The following is a 22382-nucleotide window of genomic DNA, read 5'->3' on the forward strand; positions in this document are numbered from 1 at the left end:
AGTCGTTTTGGCGAAAACGAAAAACCAGAATTTACCGTGAAGGATGTCTTTTTGTGTTTTTCGACTCGATTAGATATAGCTTGGTGTGTCTCATCATTGGGCAAGAAATGTTTTTTCCCCCCTTATAGCTAGCTACTCAGTAATATCCTAAAAGTCTTTTTGGATCGAAAGATCCAGTATATTTCAATCGAAAATTTTCTTGTAGCCATTATATCTGGAGAACTACTTATAGCGTAGCCAAACCCAATCTATCAGTTAACTCAGAATGATGCGCTTACTCTGTAGAAAATATGAAAACTCGATTAGGGGCCGTTCAAAAATTTTGTGGCTCCTGATCCGAAAACTAATTATTGGTCAAGATCGCAATCTTTTGATCAATTTTTGGTTTTCCTAAAATTCTTGTTAAATTGGGTAAATAATTTTTCTCATATTTCCTATTCGTTACATGCGGAAATTGTGTATGCCTCTGCAGTGACAGTTGATGTAAACCATGACTAATTAACCTAAGAAAACTTTATTACTCATCTGTCTAGTATATCAAAACAACACTAAAATTATCGTTATTTTGTCAAACTTTATAAAGCTAATTATACTGCGGCTAGCAGCATCAGGGAAGGGGGTAGCAGATTGTACATTTTGGAGAGTTATTGGATACAATTTACAGCAACAGAGAGCACTGGCGTCTCTGGCATGTAAAATTTGGGGGGGACATAGCAGAAAGTTTATTTGTTATTCTGTCGTTAGTAAATAAATTAAATTAGAATGAAATATTGAATATTTTGTACTTCAAAATATTGGGGGGACGCGACCCCCTCGTCCCTCCGCCAGAGACGCCTATGACAGAGAGAGAGAGAGAGTTTAGCCACTTTTCCTGAACCTAATTCAAATTAACGGGAAGTAAAGTTTCCTTGTGGAAACTTAAGATCCAGGTGATATCTCACGAAATTTTGAATTTATGTCGGCGTGTATCAGTATTTCGTTATCGATGTACGGTCAAACGAGTTTCAGTTACTTCAGTAAAAGTCTTCTTAATGTTTGATAATCACCGTTGTGACACTCAAACAAAATGGAATTCAGCGTGCACCCGAAACACCCGAAAAATTATAAATCTTTGGCGGCTAAAAGTCTGATTCTCGAGTTTGAGAAGTTTAATTAGAACATTATGTGAGAACATTTTTAATTATGATTGAACTTGTATTTACTAGAACTAACGAAAACGCTACTTTTACAGTATGGTTAAATTCTGTCAGAAACAAGAAATTAGGTATACTTGTAATATGAATAGTTAGCTGTCTGATCCTAAATTAATTGCAAATATCAGTCAACTGTAATAATTTGAAGTGAATAATCTCACATTTAGTTACCGAAGCTGTTGGCTAATTTTGTGGTGGACACGTAGTGTTCGTTGGTCTACACCAGTGCTATTCAACCTTTTTTTCTCGCGTACCCCTAGAGAGTTCGCCATGCAACTGTGTATCCCTAAAGCTGTTCAAAAGAAATTAAATCGAAATGAACTTATGGACTTACTAAACGTAATACACATGTTCTGTTGCTTAAAAATGGGAACAGAGACTCAACAAAAGGACAATCAGCGTTTCAATCAAAATGAGATGAGAGGGGAATAAAGTGCGAATTAGCATGAGAAATTTCAAAACATATGGGAGACATCCAGTTCTACTGAGGGGATTTCCCTTATCCTCCCTGATAATTCGCCTACTGGGGACAATGTTAAAAATTCAAAAACTAAAAGTAACTTTAGAACTAACCTGTTAATGAAATGACTGAGCTTGTTTCCGGGAAGCAAACTCATCGATTCTTGATGGAATTTTCGCGAGTGCGAGAATCAGAGAAATGCGCTTATGGTCTTCCAAAATTAGATGCGCTTACAGACGGTATATATGAACTCCAGATATAATTATAAAAACTACAAACTACATGATTGGAATATTTTTTTCAAGCTTCCGAAACCGTGGGATGATTTATAGAGGTGTAAAAAATGGATTCATGCGTGTGGAAAAAATTCTGAGACTGTATGCAGTAAGTGTTAACCGATTACTTGGAAATATTAGACGCGCGTAACGTCATCACGAAAACCGTTCATTTGAAAGAAGAAAATTTCTCCAACTCTGATCATTCAATAAATATTGGAAATATGCTTATTTTAGGATTATGTACCCCCAGAACATCTTCGCGTACCCCCGGTTGAATGGCGCTGGTCTAGACCAAGGATGTAGATGCCTAGAATGATTAAATAGAAATAAATCAAAGTTCCCATAGTACATTATTTTGTTTCGTTTTAAAAAGGAGTTCACCAATAGGAACGCCTGAACTTTAAAACGAGACACAGTAAAAAAATACAAATTATAATGAATTATCATTATCACTATCATGAAAAGCATACGAGGGCATTATATTTTGAGAATAATGTCGTTCAAATGTCCAGTTATGCTTTGTGTAATGGATTACTCTGGACTTACCGAAGAAAGATTTCCCGGACGCACTATATCGAAAAATTTTATTGTGATCTGTTCGCCCAGATTCATAGGATTTCTTTCCCCTAGAGTATTCTCTATATTGTTGTCTCATGCCTCAGAATAAGCCACGAACAATTCGTGAACTGAGAGGGAACGTTGAAGGCATCATTGTGCATTTACTTGCACGATAGGTCAGCAAAAATTGTGTATAATTGGACGTACAGACTCGATTCCACCCATCAAAACACAGGATATTTGAACGATATTTGCAATATATATATATATATATATTACAATAAAACTATCAAGTAGTGTTCATTCTATCTCATATTAAAGCTCTGGCGTCCTTATTGATAAAACTTATATTTCATGTATCAATAATAGTGAATCGTACATCTTGTCCGAATCGCTGAATCGTACTCAAAAACAGGAATGATAAATTACATAGTGTTGATAATCAGAATCGTGGGGAAAGAACACTTTCCTGGGATTTGAAGTGTTAATCTAGGCTTCTTCGTCAAATAACGTATTCAGAAAAAAAAAAAAAAATGCGATTAAGTAAATATAATCTAGAATCTAATCTCGTGTAAGTTAATAGTAGAAGCTTTATAATATTGCGTCTACATTGCCCTTATAAATGACGGACTGCATCCGTTTTGTAGCCACCATATCCGTTTTCCTGTATTTGTTGATAATAATTGCTCCATGTTCTGGTTAACATTATCCGTTTTTTTTTAATTAACGTATTTTGATGAAGATTAGTATTGTTTTTTTTTTCGTTTTCGTCTCGATTCTCAAATTAACAAAGTATGAAACTTATAATTTATTAACATGGTTAATATTCATTACAATTTTTAAATATTTTTATTATAATTTTGGCTATTTTTTTCACATCCAAAATTATATTATATTTGATTATATTATATTAATCAAACAATATAAAATCGGGAAAACTTATGGAATCGGGAAGTCAAAACTCTGCCTTGGCATGTAAGATACGCCTCGCTTTTTGGAATTATTTTTAGAGGAAAATGAAGTGCGACTGATACGCCGGCACTGTAAATTAAACAAGCGACCAGCTTATAAGGTTTGATTGTAGTTTGTTATACAGTATACACGTATATGTGTATTTTTTTTCGCAATAAGGAGATGGGAGAACAATTAATAAAAATTAAAATTTTGGAATGATGGCCCCAGAAAGAATTAATCAATTAAATGTTAGACATCACTATGAAATAGTAGTGATGAAATTGCACCTAAGCATGTCAGTTTTACGTATTCCATGCATAAATATATGATTTTGTTCAGTTTAACATGTCACTAAAGTCAAGTATGTATCTTGGTTGTATTGAATTTTAACATCCCTTTCAGCACCGAAGCTTCAGAGACGTGAACCTACAGCTTAACGTAAAATCTGAATCACGTGAAGTCCCACCAAGATTCGAACTTAGATATCTGACGTCGGATCCGTGTATTCTAATAATATCGCCACGAAGGAGCTCTAAGGAAAAAAAAATGTGTTACTTTGCTCATTAAAAATTGTTTGGATAGAATGTGGTTAATAAACAATGTGTTTAGTTTTGTTCGATGAAATATCGTAGAATGTTCGGTGAACTCCAATTATCCGGACTAATGAGTTTTGAACGCAATCCGATATACAGAAATCCGGATAATTGGGGCAGTCATCAATAGATTTTGTTGTAAATTAAAAATTTCTCTAAAATCATTTTTGTTTAATAGAAAGGTAGACCTAATGAATGTTGAAAATAAGATATTTTTTACTACAAACATTTTGTTTAAAAAATACAGTGCAGTAGTACTGTACGTACTACTGCAAAATTTAGAGGTGTTTGTTAAATATTCAATGAAATTATATAATTGATTTGCCTCGTTTGCGTACTACCAGGTTTCGTTGACGCTATGTTGATATACAGTGTGTTATGCATAATTCGTTTTTTCAATATACCCATGAAGGCCGCAGGGCCCGAAGTAAAACATCTGATTTTGGGGCTGGGCACTTATTGTATTTTTTAAAAAATACCAATGAATAAATCCAGTTGTATTTTAATTGTTTTTTTTTAATACAGTAGAAGTCCTATGTAACGCGTTTCAATACATGTGTCATGGATTCGGATATAACGCGGGGTAAAATATGTCCCCCAGTAAGAAATACCGCAGTTTATAAAAAAATAAAAATAAAATACTTCTAAAAGTGAAGTTAAAACAGTAAATTTCAGCAGAAAGCGGTTCTGCAGTACAATTTTACCATTCGACCCACTTTCACCAATCCCCGTAATTTGCCATGATCCTTGCATTTCAAAGGATTCGTAGAAGAAACGGGACAGATTGATTTTTGTCACTTCTACGGTCGCATTTCGATTTATCATTGTAAGGTTATGGCGCGGGATTAAAGCATATCTAGGCCTTGGTGGCTCAATGGTATAGCTTTCACCTCAGGTGCATGGTGTTCTTGGTTTGATCCCAGCTCGCATCAAGTGAACTTTGTGGTGGACAAACACCGTATATGTGGGTTTCTCAGATTTCCCTTTCCTCCCACTTTCTTCATTCCACAATTTCATTCATTTCTAATCATTACCGTCTCCTTTAGCATAGTCGGCATAATCGTGGGACGTAAAACTTAAAAATTTCAAGATTTAAAGCATATCCCTTGGCTACAGCGTTATGTTGAACTTCTACTGTATGTAGGCCTAATTTTTCACGTTCTGATATCGATCCGGATGACTGGAGTTCGTGTAATGGAGTTGCATGACATTTGTCGTGTAAGTGGTACACATATGCGAGTTGGCAACCGCATTCAAGTCTTTCAATGTCTTCCTCACTCCTAACCACGTATGACTCTTTCTTCAGAAGTCATGTTATCATCACATCTGGGGAAGAAGGTGGTGGGGGAGTCGTGGAGGATTTCTTTCACTCCTTCCGTGCCGCAACAGACGTTCTTGAATCGATGCTACAAATAAGGACAGACGTCTTTGGGGTGGAAATCTTCCAGCTTAAAAATAAATTAGCGATAGCGTAACATCAATATAGAGTAAACACTACGATGGATATATTAACCGAAAATTAAAAAAAAAGAAAAAGAAAAGAAAAGAAAGAAAGAAAGAAAAAGAAAACAGTCTGCCAGACAAGTTTATCAGAGAGCTTGATGATGTAAGTTTTTAACGTATTGTTTTTATTGCAAATACCATGCAGTGTTTTTTTTATTATTATTATTATTTCAAAGATAAAAAGAGAAAAGCAGCATGGTCGTAAACATTACCCAGACGTTTATTAATGAAACACTGACCTCATACATAAAATACTTGTGGTTCTTCCAAATACAATTCTCATAGAATTCGTGGAGCCTTTGAGGGGAAACTAGACTCCTATGATCGTCTAGCGCGAAATGTTAAGTTTAAACACTTGCTTGATTCATGGCATGTTGGTTTTGGTCAATAACCGTTCAATATTCTTTACGGTAATACTATATCTACTAAGAATCTTAGTACAAGTAGGATATGCGTCAGTGATTTGAGCATGTGTCACTGTTAGGACTGTGTATGTCACTGTTAGTATCTATATATTAAAATGCTAGGTTTGTATGTTTGTCTCCAAAAAAAAGTTCATATGTTTGTCCCCAATCCTTTCGACAATGAGATCTCGAAAACTACAAATGCTAGAAACGTGCCGTTTTCACTGGTCAGTTCCAAATTTTGTGTAGTCTCCAGTTCTAATTGAATATTTAGAAACATGCCCGTTATTTCTTTATTACATTTTTATATATTGGAAGTGTTGAAATTAAGTAAACCATTGTATCTTACGAGTTATACATTTCAACACCACATAGTTGTATATAGGGATTGCATATCCCTCAGGCGTTTGTTTCATGGCAAAATGATAATTAAAAACGAAGGATAACAATTTCTCCAGTCTAACATGAATCTTTATTGTTTGGAGTGTTTTGCCCAATGAACACTATACATCACTAACATTATAATTAATTGTGTATGTAATGTATTTGCTTATTACGTACTGCATGCAAGAAGAAAGAAAACACTAGTCATGCATGAATTAGAAACTCCAATCGGAAGTAGACTTAAATCTCGCAAACGGCACGAAATATTGAAAAAAATAATCGAAAAAATCTTCCCTTTATGATACCTCTTTGCTAATTTTTATCAAGACGTCCTTTACTTGTGTCTGTAAAGGAACATGTACTGATGTTGTGAGGAATGATAAGGAGATTCATGCTCATATGTGAATGATGCGCTGTGTAGAGAGCGCAGGTTCAGCTATTCTCTATTGCGATTAGAAGAGTGAAAAGCAATATTTTCAACCTGATACTTAAGAGTGTACATTTCTTATTTATAAAGTAAATAAATACATCAACATACAGTTTGTTCCAGGAATATAATAATTATCAATTACAATGTATTATTAGCAACGAACAACATATGATATGTACTTCTTAGCTCATAAAAATATGTTTTTCTCGATTTTCTCAAATTAAGCATGAGAATTTGCGCTCAAGCATCTCATTTTGTTGAGTTCGATATATCCTGTCGATTGATACACGCCTTATCGTTGAACAACAGTGGCGGACCTAGAAGGTAAGCCACTAAGGGGGCCAACCAAAACCATGATTATGATAGGTAATGAACCTTCAAAAATATATAAATAATAGCTGAAATTATTTTTGTCACTTAGAAAACTGGGAGGCCTAAGCCTCCCGGCCCAGGGCTAGATCCGCCACTATTGAACAATGTTATAGTTAATCAAAAATTAAAGTATAGGGTTAATCATAATTTTAGCCTATAGGCAGTGGTGCTATTCAGCCGGTTCGCACCTGTTCGCTAGTACCAGTTGTTAAAATATTTCCAGTTCGCATACAAAGTAACAGTAAATTTTAGTTTAACTATCTTTGTTTTTTTTAGAAACTCTTACAGCTACAGGGTTAAACGTGTGATATCTTAGAACAAGATATACGTAACCGTTTATTTCTTAATCTCAAATGCTCAGATATCAAGAATGAGAACTGGGATCACATGAGTGTAGTGGTGTGGGTCATTTATATTTGAAACGTATATATACCATTATCAACAGTTGTCGACCCATTGCTGGATTAAGGTCTTACCAATACTTTTTTTTTTTTTTTTTTTTTTTTTTTTTACAAGCATCTATCTTGGATAATTTGTTTCCAAAATATCGGCAGTGCTACCTAATATCCTGACAACACCTTGTATTAGGACGCTGTGTAGATCTCTACTTGTTACTTGTGGTATCCAGTAAAAAATTTGCTTTTGTCTACCTTGTATGGTTTGTTATTTCTACCCATCTACTCTCCCTCTCTCCCTCTTTCTCTCTCTCTCTCTCTCTCTCTCTCCTGAGGGAGTCAGAAAGTAAAGGGACTTGGCAATTTCTCGTACTAGGATTTGGTAATACTACTAGTATCCAGCGCTGAAATTAGCGTCGTCTGCAACACTTCTATGGAATGTATCACTCTTATTCCCGTGTTAGTCCGTTGGAGTGTAGCAGATTATGAAACATGGTAGCTCCATTGTCTATCTGCACCAAGGAGGAAATGATAGCAGAGATCCGCTTTTTGTTTGCGGAAGGTTTAAACACAACCGAAAAGTGTGTGCAGGATGGGTCCCGAAAGAATTGTCAGTGCAGTATAAGACACAAAGATTGGACATCTCTCGTAAACATTTGGCCCGTTATCGTCGGGAGGGAGATGAATTTTTACAGCAAATCGTTACTGTAGATGAAACTTGGGTGCATCATCAGAAACCGGAAAATAAGGCTACGAACATGGTTTGGAAACACCCATCATCACCAGAAGTTAAGAAATTTAAAAGTGAACCATCAGTTGGTCGTTGATGCGGTGCAAAATTTGTTACAGGTGCAATCGAAAAAACATTTTTTTTCGACGGAATCAAAAGACCTGTGAAACGTTGGAAAAAGTGCGTTGAAGTGCAGGGAGATTATGTAGAAAAATAGGCTATATGATTGAAAAATTAGAATAGCATCTGCCTATAGACCTATTTCATTAACCATATTCCGTACTGTCATATTGCTAATGTGATGATGGAAAACTTGAGGAGAGTATACTTCAGGATTAGTTTCATCTTAATGGGGGCACCCATACAGCATCAAGTTTAGGTTTATGAAAAAAAAAAAAAATCGAATTTCTCCAAAACAACACATGAGAATTTGCACTTCCGTATCATTTTGTTTAGCTTTAGGGACATTAATCGATTCGTATCTCATCTTTAGACAAAATATATTCCGATAGACGTCAATAATATTCTAGAATTTGATTGATGGCATTTGGAAGTTTATGTCAGTCGTTACTCTTGGTGTAATTGCATTTTATTCCAATATTTACATATCGCGGCAGAACAAACTTTCATTCATAATGACTGACGCTAGAACTCAAACTTATGACTCTTTTATTTGGTGTTGTATACATACTTGTTTTCCGCAAATTCTGTATGAGTCATGCTTTAAAAAAATACAGTTACATAAGATGAATTTTCCGGTGACGCGTTTCCGTATATTAATATTTATATTGAATGATGTATAGATATACAAAAGGACTGTAGTGAAACAGAAGGTTGCTTAAAGTTATAATAACTATCTTTCTGTAATATATGGGCCAAGTTAAACTTATAATGTACAGTTCTCCCGGGTGCTACAGCCCATAAAATGCTTTAGTCTGTCAGGTGTGTTTTAACTGAGTGAAAAGTGGTCAGTACATCGGCTTCCATTGCTGTTACTTCTGGCCTTCTAGACCCGAATTTAATATCTTCTTAGTTCAAAAGGCTCCCCAGTTGCTTCAAGGGGCTAAGTGATCACCAAACGTCGAACCGGAAACCACGCGTACTTTGTAGCTGCTTAGGGACATCTGGACATATGATGTTGAGACCGCCGGTTCGGATTAGAAAATGTGTAGATTTCGCTTATGCTACATAGGCACCAAAAAGTGAGCCTGTGTCCATTGGTACGTGCCAGTACAAAAAAGGATAGAGCGTATGGTGGCAGGAAAGAGAGGGAGAGGGTGAAGGAGTTTACAATTAATGGACGATATCAAAACAGAAAAAATGTACGTGAAGACAAAGAGGTTAGCGGAAAACCGTGGAGCATGGAACTTTCGCAATTGCAGCAAGTGACCTGCCAATAATGGCAGAGTCCCTGTGATGAAGATGATTATGATGACCACGAGACGAAAAGTACGTTTATAAATTCGAGACAAAACGAGACATTTCGCGAGTCATGTAGGCAACGGTACTTCACTCAAGTTTTAGATCTCAAACACTGTTTTTGTGTTACATGTAGAGATGCAAAAAAGCCGGCTTTTTTGAATCGATGGTTTTTTTCACATAAAAAGCCGGCTTTTTTTGGAAAAAAAACGAGAATTTTGGAAATTTTGGCTTTTTTCATTTTCATGATTTTTCTATCTAAATAGCTTTCTTATAGTATATTCTATACTTAGATAAGAATTCCATGACCTAAATGCCATATTTCACTCTAAAATTCACCATCAAGATGGATGGAGCACATGTTTTACGAATTAAAGCTAATATGAAGAATGTAGTATTTGAGGGCAATTTTAGAGGCTATTTAACTTTATTTTAACTTTTGAGTTATCGATATTTTTTCTTCTCGATATCATTTCAGTTTGTTGTCTGTTTCATTTCTAAGAGCTTAGTACTCTAGCTTCTAACGCAGAAGTTAAACATACGTTTTTCTATATATCCGTCAAAGCGTACGTTTTTCAATATATCCGTCTAACCGTACTTCCACATTTCTGTTATACTGTAGCTGTGCAACGATTTAGCAATAATATTCCGGATACAACCTTGAATACTAATTTATACAAATAATCAGTAGCGGATTTAGAAACGTACTTTGGGACGGGTTTCTCTGATTGTTTCATTTTCTAAAATCTCCTAATTTTATTTGGGAGGAGCTTGAAGTTTATGAGTACAGGCATAACTAATACTGTATTTCGTTTCGTTTATATATTTAGCGATAATCTTCCGGATACAATCTTGAAGATCATTTTATACTGAGAATCAGTGGCGGATTTAGAAAAGTATTTTGGGAGGGTTTTTTTCTTACTAATGTTTAGTTTTTCTAAACATTCGTAATTTTTATTTGACGGCAGCTTAAAGTTTATGAGTAAAGGCATAACTATAAATAATAGATATTTCGTTTGTTTTAGACATTCCGTAATTCTGGGGTAATCCGTAACAGGCTTCAGTCCCCCCTAACCCTCGCAAAACCGTCACTGCTGGTAATTAGTAATGATAACGATTTAAAAACAATAAGAAATGAAGTCAGCCAACTCACAGTACACGCACTATTTCTACTTCATAGATGGAATGAAGAAAAGTTTTGTCAGAATGGTCAAATGCTGAGTTGAATTCCGGACTTCTCGATAGAAGCGCAAAAGCTCCAGTCAATCATGTTTGTTGTGCAGTTGTATTTATCTTAACTTAAATATATTCCGTAGTCCTTTTTTATGTGTGTGTTGGTGGGGTGGGGAGAGTTCCATAATGATATGAAGGGTGTGAGCCAAGAACATGGTAACTAACAAATTTTCAATTGCTGAGTTACGCAGCATCAGATAGGCAGCAACGCATACCGCTTCGTTTAATCCCTCATGTATACTTATGTGAAAAATCAGCTTTCCGACTTTCAAAATGGATTGTGCAGCAGAAAATTTCTAATTTCTTAAAATAGTAAAATTATGGGTTACCATGTTCTTATCTCACAGCCTTCATGTTCAATCCCTCTTGTTAAAAATACAGAAAACTTGAGGACTGAATAAACCGTGATGGTGCTTATATAAAACTGTAGAATTTCAAGAATATACAAAACCAAAAGCTCTAGGTGTGCAGCCTTTAAGTGTATCATATAAATCTAAGTATTTTTCTTATGTTTTATTTTAACTTTATTTTGTTCCAAAAAGAGGGTATGGAATATTTTGAAGTAAAAATACTACATAGAATTTTGCTACTTATTTGAGTATTTTTTAAAAGAAGTATTTACTTTTAGGGTTGGCTGGTTTACACCAGCTGTTTTTCTTCTTTTTTTAAAATAAACAACTGGTTTAAACCGAAAAAAAATAAAAGGTACGAAAAATGCGAATCGTGTGAACTTCATGGTGACGTTTCCATACATCAAACCATCTGCATTAGTTTTATTTCCTTTTCACCTTTTAATCAAGGTGTCCCATGTTCAATTCTCGGTCGAACCACAACCCTTCTTTCATGCGTAAACAAAGTAGCGGTTCGGATGTCACTTTAAGTGAAAGTCTTCTCCTTGATAACCTCGGTATTACGTAAGGATGTTAAGCCTGAACATACGAAACGAAACTAAATTGTATATTTCTGCATGCCTGAATGCCTGTTGTTTTATAAAGAAGCCAAGGTTGCTTAAATATACTAATATAAATTGACAAAATTTATCGATTGCCTACGTAGCTTCCAACATTAACTTGGATTGTTCTTTCAATGATATGTACGCACTAAATTTGTAATTTAATACCTCAGTTTTAGCGTACTGATTATGATACGTTGACCTTTAAATTTTACATGCAAAGCAATCACAGGAATTTTTCCGTTATTGTTTTACATTTAGAGTAATGACGGGATTTTCCCGATGGCTAGGGCGGGAGTTTCTCAATTTAAGAAATTTACTGACCGGACTTCTTTAAGCTTATGTGACCTCTTCCAGCATAACCCCGTTGTTGCATAGTAACACCAAGGCGAAACAAACTTATTTCTGTCAATATGTAATATAAATACATAAAGCAAAATATTTAAACCCCAAAAAACCTGGTTTAAACCAAAAAAGCCTAGTTTAAACTCCCCCCAAAAAAACGGGTTTCTGGCATTTTCAAAAACAACCATGGCTCTTGCCAACCCTGCTTACTTTTGTATGTAGGAGGTTAAAAAATTCTTATTATATACATTGGTTAATCCTTTGGAATTCATAATGTAAATTTGTTGGGAAGTAAAACTGTTTGAAATATCTTTTCGAAATTCATGGTTTATTTTCGAGGTTTTATATTATTATCGGCATCAACCACTAATTAAATGACTTTTTGTGTTGTAGAGAAGCGAAACAAAATCTGGTTTATCAATTTAAAGCAGAATTTTCAAAAAAGCCCAAAATTTCCCAAGCAAAAAAGCAAAGCAGAAAAAACCGAGTTTTTTTCCAAAAAAGCTGGTTTTTTTCCGAGCCCTTGCATCTCTAGTTACATGATTCATAGTGTAAAAGCTATTAGTTGATAAAAGTGATTGTACGAACATAATGAAGAGCATTTATTAACGTTTGAAGATACGCAAGTCATTGCACAATATATATTCCAATAACAACATTGTTTTAAATGTTCTTACATCACACCCTTTCATGGACTTCTCGTAACTTGGAAAGATTCTAATAACTTTGAGATGAAATTAAGAAATAAATCAGTGCAGAAATTGACAAAAGTAGACGAGAAAAAATTGACAAGATTAGACTTCTTCAAAACTTTTTTCTGAGACGGGACAAGAAAATCTTATTCCACGTCTCGTCTCGTCTCGTCTGGTCTCGTCTCGTGGGCAACACAACAGTCATTTATCCACAAGAGAGTTAACAAACTAATGCATGCTAGCATTTCAGTATCTTGTGAAATAGAAAAAAATGTTTCAGCTGGGTATTATTGATGTGCCGTACCATATGTCTACTGGTAGCTTTTACCAAATGAGGTAAAACTTCTGGAAACTCTTTGCATGTTATGTTTTTGTTCTCTCTCCTTTTTTCTCATGTCAACACAATGTTTGAAGGTCGACCCATAATTGCACGGAGTAGAGTGACACATCAAGGATAATGTGATTTAGTGGAGTCGTCTTCCACGTCCCCCATTGTTTACATTCACATTTCTTTTGCCCTGTTTTATTTGCCTTGGCTCATCGAGATGCAGAAAACGTGCCAAATTAAGACAATTAAGGAGCAGCATGGCGTCCCAGAGTTCTGGGTTTTTAATCTTCGTTCTTTCGTTTTTGGTACGTAATAAGTACGCCATTGTTACGACTGCTCTGGTCGGAGGGAGGCTTAACAAAAGAATGGAATTTTTATGCATGAGAGCATACTCTGAAGAATCCTGAGACCCATTAAATAAATTGGAGATTTGTAAATTAAAATTATTTCTCAAGGTAGACACCGAAAGACTTCTGGTCCCTCATATTAGCTAACATCCATTCTTTCTGCTCAATGTAATTATAATTTATTTGTTTGGGCTCGAGTATTTGCAGTCTTTGCTTGTCGGCCTGAGCGCGAGCTGTACATAAAAATAACCATTGCAGCCACCCGTATTTTCTCCATCCTGGTTTGAAATTCGGAATATTGTTCCTTACGTTCATCGAACAGTATAGGGGGTATTAATTACCGGCAAATCATTTTTGACCTCTCTCTTGGCTATATAATTAGCAACGCCTTTGGTGCGGGAGAATTGGGTTCAATTTCCAGGAGCACGGTGGCTGAATGATGGAGAACTTATCTCTGGTGTGTAGGGTTCCGGCCAAACAAGTTTGTGATAGACAACATCGTCACCAATAATGAGTTTTCTTGGGGTACTCCCGTTTCTCCCACATTCTCATTCCACAATTCTTCCCTTATCATTCATTTGCCTTAATCATCGTCTTCCTTAGCCTAAAGAGTGTAATCCTGGGACGTTAAACTGAAGCATTTCATTTCATTTCCTTTTCAATTTCCAGTGAGTGCTCACGTTGTTCGATCCCATGTTAAACTGTAGATCCCTTTCATATAGTCTCGGCACTGAACTTTGCAAACATCAACAACCAAATTATTTTAAATTATTGAATTACAGTATGACATACAAAGAGTAAAAACTTCTTTGTTACTATAAGCACTACGTTACCAATAGTGATAATTTTACTTAATTAATACTAAGAAAGGCAAAGCACTCGGACAGAGTCGTCTTTACACGAGAAAATGATTAAACCGTTTGAATTGAAGTTTTGAACATCGCACTTGAGTCGAGTCGGGTTTTTATTCTTTGGATTCGATTGGCAGACGTATCCTAAGAGGAGGATCAAATAATATGCCACAAATAGAATTTCTCACCAATCCCTCAAGCTGGGGAGATGAAACAGGGCATACAAACTCATTATTGAAAATAAGTGCAAACTTGTTTCCACGTTCTCGAAAATTCTGCTATAATATTTTAATTTCCAATTTTGTATGATAAAATACGCAATGTGAAGAAATTGGAGAACCATTTGAAATGACTCCTGTACATAGCACTTGAGTCGATTTTTTAAAAAATCACCTCACTTTAATTGAAAATGAAATGAAATCTTTCAGTTTTACGTCCCACGATTATGCCGGTTAGGCTAAAGGAGACGGTGATGATGAGAAATGAATGAAATGGCGGAATGAAGAAAGTGGGAGGAAACGAGTGAACCCCGAGAAAACCCACGAGCACGGTGTTTGTCTATCATAAAGTCCATACGGCGCGAGCTGGAATCGAACCAGGGACCCCAAGCACCAGAGGTGAACGCTCTACCACTGAGCCACCGCGCCCCCTTTCATTTTAATTGAAATAGTATCCTAAGAAATAAGGGATGTTCAAGTTTTTTGCGAAGAATAGAATATCTCACGAGGGGACGATACGTGGCACGTAAATTCTTCATTAATAATAAGAACATGTTTTTCAGAGTTTTCAAAACTTCTGCTTTTAGAAGCAAAAATGTGGACTGATATCTGAGAACCTTGGCCCAAGACAAGGTAAAGTATGCGAAACCATCGTTAAGGTAGTCAGTCTGTCATTGAAGTGGTCTTCGAATGTTGCTGTTGTAATGGGGTGACGGGATAATCTTGCTGAAATATGTAGCATTACCTTCCTCGATGATTTACGAAGCTCGAGTGAAATCAAGCTTACATGAAGTAATATCCTAAAGGCCAGAAAAAAAGTTGTGTTTATTTATTTCAGAAATTTTCTGTAAACTGTATATTACCGTGTGAAGAATGGGCATTCTGCTAGTGTGTTATATAGGTTTAGTATAACTAGTAGGCTTTGTTTAGTATAAAAACCTTTTAGCTAGGTTTAGTATAACTAAACTTATTTAGCTAAAATTTATTAATTAATACCGTTAATGTAAAATTACTCGATGAACACATTCTTTAAGATGAATTGAATACATTATGTTCCTTGTCATTTACCAAATCGTTGATATAGCTAATCTACTATCATGAAAAGTTGGGGAAAAGTGTTTCCTTTCCCGTCGCATACAATGGTAACACTAAGTTCTATGATGGAAGCTTTTGCACGTAAAATAACCATATTTAGTTAATTACTATGAGAAATTGAGTTGTGATCCACGAAAGGATGGTTTAGAGATCTTTGAAAACGTTCCACATCTTAATGGACATTGAGGAAATAGCTTTGTTGTGCTAAAGTGCTTACAACCCATCTTCGTTGAGGGAGGTTCGAGTGCCTTTACAAGAACTTCTACTTCTTACAGTGACTGAAAATTACGTCAGCTGATGGGCCCACTAATAGGTGCTGTTTTACTATCAAGCTTATTGCGTTTGCACCGTAATAAATACATTACTACAAGGAAAAGCATGTGGCTATTCTCCTATGTCCTAATCATTTAACAGGAAGTAAGAGAACCGCTGATGCTTTAACTGCTTCTACACTAATAGCTTTTAACTAAACGTCAGCTCTTTTGAACGTGTAATGAACTAGGGTTCTCTCTACCTTTGAAATTGCATTTTAAATGGTGGAAATATAAAGAAAATTTTAAAAAATAATATGAGCATGCCAATAATTCAAAAATCAAGAAATAGTTTTTCTACCAGTCTATAGCTTACAATTAAAGTATCGTTTTCTTATTTTTTTATTTAAAGAAAAATTATTTCTTATTTCGAGATTTTATGCTTAAAACACATCATCAGGTACATTTAATGATAATATTTATTATACAGGGAAGTTTAAGTGATGTTTCTGATCTCAGTGATTGATCATTTCGTTTATCAAACGCAGTTAAATGGTTTAAACTACTCAAAAGAAAATTGACTTTTACCTCGTAACTACTCAAATGTTACGTGAGAATCTCAAATAATTTTAGATTTTGTGAAAGCTCATTCAGGTCAACCAGTGTCGTACCAAGTGGTTGTACGTACAAACAAATGATCCTTTGTAATATATATATATATATATAAGAAGAAGAAGTAACATGAGCTGATATCTAAGGACTGTGGGTCAATAGAAGGTTCAGTACGGCCAACCCATTATTAAGGTAGTCTGTCATCGAAGTGGTCCCCGAATGTCGCAGTTGTAGTGGGGTGACGCATAATCTTGCTGAAATATGTTGCATAATCTTCCTTGATCTGGGGAAATAGCCATTGCGTTAATACATACAAATCTGTAGTACCCGTAATAGTGGTTAAAAAAAAGAGAGGGTCCAGATATCTTTTAGAAACTGGCTTAAAATACCAATTTTGGGGGAATCATGCACGTATTGCATAACTATTTAGGGATTTTCAATATTTCACATCCTTGCATTATGTCTGATCACTTTCACACAAATCTGAAATACTCGTAGCGTCGCCAGTGGATACCAGCTTTCCCGCAAAACCACCCTCTTGCATGAAATGTAACAGAGAAAGATGGTCATAGTTTTAAGTCTGACATCTTCAGAGTTTACAGCAACTACAGTCGGTATTGGTAGACTTCTCTACAGAACTCGCCACGCACCTTTCTATGGAATATCTAGTTCTCTGTATGATTGACGTCTAAATTGATCGCTTTGGACAGACATGCTCCACTACTCCTTCCCTAATGATGGATGGCTTGTTGATTTCCGTTTCAAATGCAAACAGTCTCTTGAAAATGCCATTTCGAATTGGCTTGCCGGAAGGATGAATCAATTCAAATTTTATACGAAAATCTGTTGAATGCCTATGACACTTGTTGGAATGAGGATTAAGAACAGAAATGCTTTACGCTACTCACTAGTCTTAATTCTATAAATCGAAATGAAATGAAATTTTGAATATTACGTCCCATGGTTATGCCGTGTGGGCTAAATGAGACTGTGATGATGAGAAATGAATGAAATGGTGGAATAAAGAAAGTGGGAGAACACCGAGAAACTCACGTATGCGGTGTTTGTCCATCATAAAATCCACTTGGCGCAAGCTGGGATCGTCTATAAATCAAATCTTCATTCAATCGGATCCGATTGCTCCTAATGCAAACTCAGAATGTTTCCGTTTCTGTTAACGTCACGTTACACTTATATCACCTATTAGTCCGATGATGATAATGATTACATACTTCTTAACTGTATTATTTCATTTAACAGAATCTTACTGTTCGGAATATGTGTGTTTTAATTATGTCAAAAAATGGGAATTAATTTGAGATAAATTTGCTTTGAAATTGATCAGTTGATTGTGTTCGATCAATGCAAAATTATAACACGGTTAACTGACTTACACCGCAACCTGTGTTTGTAATGATAGAATTATTCTTTTGTATTAGCATCAGGAAATCGTAATGAGTAATATTTTTAATGACAATACTATTATTGATTGTACTGGGAAGTTTTACATGTGAAATAAACCCATACCATTTAATAATTTATTAAAGCTTTTGTAGTCGATTTTCTTCTAATTGACCATTGAATTGCACTATTTGACTTTTGGTGTCTCATCTAATTCTATAGGTTGGGGACATGATCTCTGTGATCGACATGCCGCCACCGGACGAAAGTATCTGGTGGCGTGGCAAGCGGGGCTTCGAGGTGGGCTTCTTCCCTTGCGAGTGTGTAGCAGTGATCGGAGACAAGGTGCCCAAAAACCTTCAACTGCCACCGACCACCACCACGCCTTCCTCTGGCCAGGTTCAACCGACAAAGCCCGTTCTCAGGAAGCATGGGAAGCTTATAGCTTTCTTCAGGTAAGAAATATATTTCATTCCTAGATTTCTTTGAAACTAATGTACTTGAATGGAAATGCATGACTGTTCTCATTTATAGCGTGTGAGATAAAAAGTAAATGTCTACCCTCCACAATGCTATCCACACCTTTTGATACGTTTGCTATGCTATCAAATAACTTGCACACGTGGAAAAACAATGATTCCCGGTTGTTGGCTTGGATTGTTATTTATTTATTTTTGAAGTTTGTAATTAACCCTTCAGTGGTCGCCCGCGGACTCTCACTCCACCGTGAACAATGAATATAATTTACTACCACGCAAATCACTTCCCAATTTCCGTTTTTCATATTTTACAACGATTGGCTTCTGCTTATCAGAGTAAAGTTACACTTCAAAACGTGCACTATTGTTGGAAATATTAATTTTTACAGTGCAATTTATTTTTATGTTTTAGGCATACAGTACTTATTTGCATGCGGAATGTCAATCCGCAGCAACTACTTGTGAAAGGTAATTGAACACGACTGCAGCAGGGTTTAAGAAGATTTTCGCGCACCGCGGATAAAGCGGCGCTTTACTGTATTTCTAAGCATATCCGTCTACTGGGTTACGAGAAAAAAATATTTGGTCTAGGAATTAATTCGTGTGGGTGGACAAGAGATGGCGCAACGAACGGAGCGTCCCACAGTTCCGTGTATCCACACATGTGTTGCAAACCCCTGTCATCGCGTATCGTTCGTAGTATAGGGCAGTGGATTAAAGCGGGTTAAGTAGTTTGTAGTTAACCACCAGTTTGTAGTTAAGTGAACATGGCGCAATTTGTGCCTGATAAAGTGTTTTTGCGGGGTGTCCTGCTGCATTACTTTAACATGCAGAAAAGTGCGACTGAAAGTCATCGTATTTTGGTGGAAGTGTATGGTGACCATGCTCTAGCTGAGCGAACGTGTCAGAAGTGGTTTGTACGGTTTATAAGTGGTGATTTCGGCTTGGCAGACCAAGAGCGAGCTGGACAGCCAAAAAAATTTCAAGACGAAGAATTGACAGCATTGCTCGAGCAGGATTCGTGTCAAACGCAGGAACAACTTGCAGCAGCATTAGGCGTTGATCAAACAACAGTCTCCAAACGCTTGAAAGCCATGGGAATGATTCAAAAGATGTCACATTGGGTTCCACATGAATTGAAAGACAGAGACGTTGAAAGACGAAAAACCATTTGCGAATTGCTGCTTCAACGACAGAGCAGAAAGGGGTTTCTGCATCGAATTATTACGGGTGATGAGAAGTGGATCCATTACGAGAACCCTAAACGAAAAAAGGCCTGGGTGAAACCAGGTGAACCAGGTCCATCACAACCAAAACGAGATATTCACTGTGCAAAGGTTATGCTGTGCATATGATGGGATATGAAAGGAGTGGTGTACTATGAGCTGCTGCAACCGGGTGAAACTATGAATGGAGAACGTTATCGACGACAATTAATGCGTTTGAAGCAAGCTCTGGCCAGAACACGACCAGAATGGGAGAACAGACATGATAAACTTATTGTTCAACATGATAACGCTCGCCCACATGTCGCAAAACCGGTCAAAACCTATTTAGAAAATGTCGGATGGGAAGTTTTACCCCACCCGCCGTATTCACCAGACGTTGCTCCTTCGGACTACTACTTGTTCGATTGCATGAACAACGATTTGATTGGACAGCGGTTTACTTCTTCAGAAGATATCGAAACATGGGTCTCTGACTGGATCGCTTCCAAGGATGAGGACTTCTTTCGCCACGGAATCCGTACATTGCCTGACAGATGGGCGAAAGTGGTGGCTAGCGATGGACAATATTTTTTCTTAAGGTATTTATGTATTTTGTGTTTGTACTTCAGCTTCAATGTGTGCGTACCAACCGCACGAATTAATTCCTAGACCAAATATGTCAAATATGACATATAAATATCCCAACTTCGAGGTAATTTTTGTCATGACTCCATGGATAGATAGGTTTAGAAATAGTTCCATTAGATTCGGGCGTCATGAAAGTTGTTTAGAAAGCGATAAATTAGAAATGTATCCAAGCATGGGCACTTTTATTTACAAGTGGTATTATCATTCGTTCTTTTTATTATATATAATTTTAATATTTAATAATCAAATATTATTTAAGTAATATTAAATTTGTATTTAATGCAAATTTATTTTGTTAATGCAAGCGAACTAGACTCGAAGAAGAAATCAATAAAAAACACATAATTAAAATTCCAGCTAATTACAAAGAAAACAATAAAAGACTTCTTTATATAAGTCAGTGAGCTAAAAAAAATTAAAAGATGACATAAGTTCTAAATACCGTTAAGTAAATTCGGAAAAAAGAAAATGTGAAGTTTAGTCCATTAACTATATTTGTTTATTTTTCGTTTATTTACTGTGAAATACGTATTGTTTTTACAGGAGTTTCATCCTATCCCGACCATCGAGGAGAAAGTTGAAACAATCAGGCATCCTGCGGGAGCGCGTTTTTGGATGTGATCTTGGAGAACACCTACTCAATTCTGGCCATGACAGTAAGTTTTAAAATTGGTAGAGAAACGCTTAAAGCACGCATAATCGCTCCTAAAAATTGAAATCTTGCAACAACACAGACTTAATTATGTGGATTACTACCTGTATTCAGTACCGTCGTCAGATATGCAGCTGGTGGGGTTTCAACTAATGATATGTCCAGATATAATTGAGGATTATCTTTCCAGGTTTTATACGATATGATTCGAGTTTTAATAACAACCAGAGCTGCTGCTGTTATTATTATTATTATTATTATTATTATTATTATTATTATTATTATTATTATTATTATTATTATTATTATTATTATTATTAATCCTGGTGTTGATATAAGAGTTGAAAACTTAATTCTCTGAGTCATAATAATCTTACTTACAGTTTTCAGCATTGAAATTGCAAATTAAAAGTTCGTTACATGTGTAATAATACCATCTTGATGTCAATTGAGAGCTCCTATTCCTTCTTAAGAACAAAATGGTTGAATGTTTCAAATGTAATTTTAAAGGCACATGAAATATTAAAACTTCTGTGCCTGTTTGGACAATCATTTTAAGGTTATTGTTAATGTTGTCTGCTTTTAAGTAAAAATAAAATCTGAGCAAAGCAAACAGTTATTATTACAAATGTGTGAAATAAAAATAAATCTGAGCAAAACAAAAGTTATTATTATTAATGTGTGAAATAAAAGTAAATCTGAGCAAAGCAAGTTATTATTATTAGTGTGTGAAATAAAAATAAATCTGAGCAAAGCAAAAGTTATTATTATTAATGTATGAAATAAAAATAAATCTGAGCAAGTTATTATTACAAATGTGTGAAATAAAAATAAATCTGAGCAATTCGAGGGTATACACAATATATATGTATACGGTCTAAGATAAGCAGGGGAGAAGAGATTTATCAGGTTTTGTATCTTATTTTATTTCTGAAAGGTCATTTGCTGGCAGCTATTAATCAGGAAAACTTTAGCTGTCGCTTAGTATTTAATATTCTGTTAATTCTCATGTAAAGGTAGTGTTTGATGAAGCTAAGTGGCGAATTAAACATTCGTTTAAAGATATTAAGGTAGACATAATAATGTATGTTGGAAATCAGATCACTTTTACTACAAACTTTTTTTTTAATATACAGATTTTCTTAGAATGATATAAAATTTATTTTAATATCCCACAAGTTTATATTCTATAAGATAATTACTGAAGGTGAATGATTGTGAAATGAATTCTTCAGTGCTCTCCCACCGGGAATTGAATCCTGGACCACATACACCAAAAGCGCATGCGCAGCAACTAGATCAGCGGGGAGAGCTTGATTTCCTTAAAATATGACAATAGAGAATTGCAATATCTCGGAAACTGGTGAAATATCGATTTAGAATAACCGATGATAGAC

The 22382-nt window shown here is 35.6% G+C and overlaps 1 protein-coding gene across 1 annotated transcript in view; it reads left to right on the plus strand.

Annotated features, from left to right (window-relative positions):
- LOC145662570 (uncharacterized) overlaps positions 1–22382 on the plus strand; it is a gene marked incomplete in the record, with an annotated part of 86866 nt that overhangs the window by 7790 nt on the left and 56694 nt on the right. Inside the window, 2 exon segments of the mRNA XM_081728258.1 lie at positions 18221–18453; positions 20877–20989. Coding sequence (XP_081584384.1) covers positions 18221–18453; positions 20877–20989 — 346 coding nt within the window.

This window comes from Thermobia domestica, chromosome 10 (genome assembly GCF_964235325.1).
Source record: "Thermobia domestica chromosome 10, izTheDome1.hap1.1, whole genome shotgun sequence".
Classification (NCBI taxonomy): Eukaryota; Metazoa; Arthropoda; class Insecta; order Zygentoma; family Lepismatidae; genus Thermobia; species Thermobia domestica.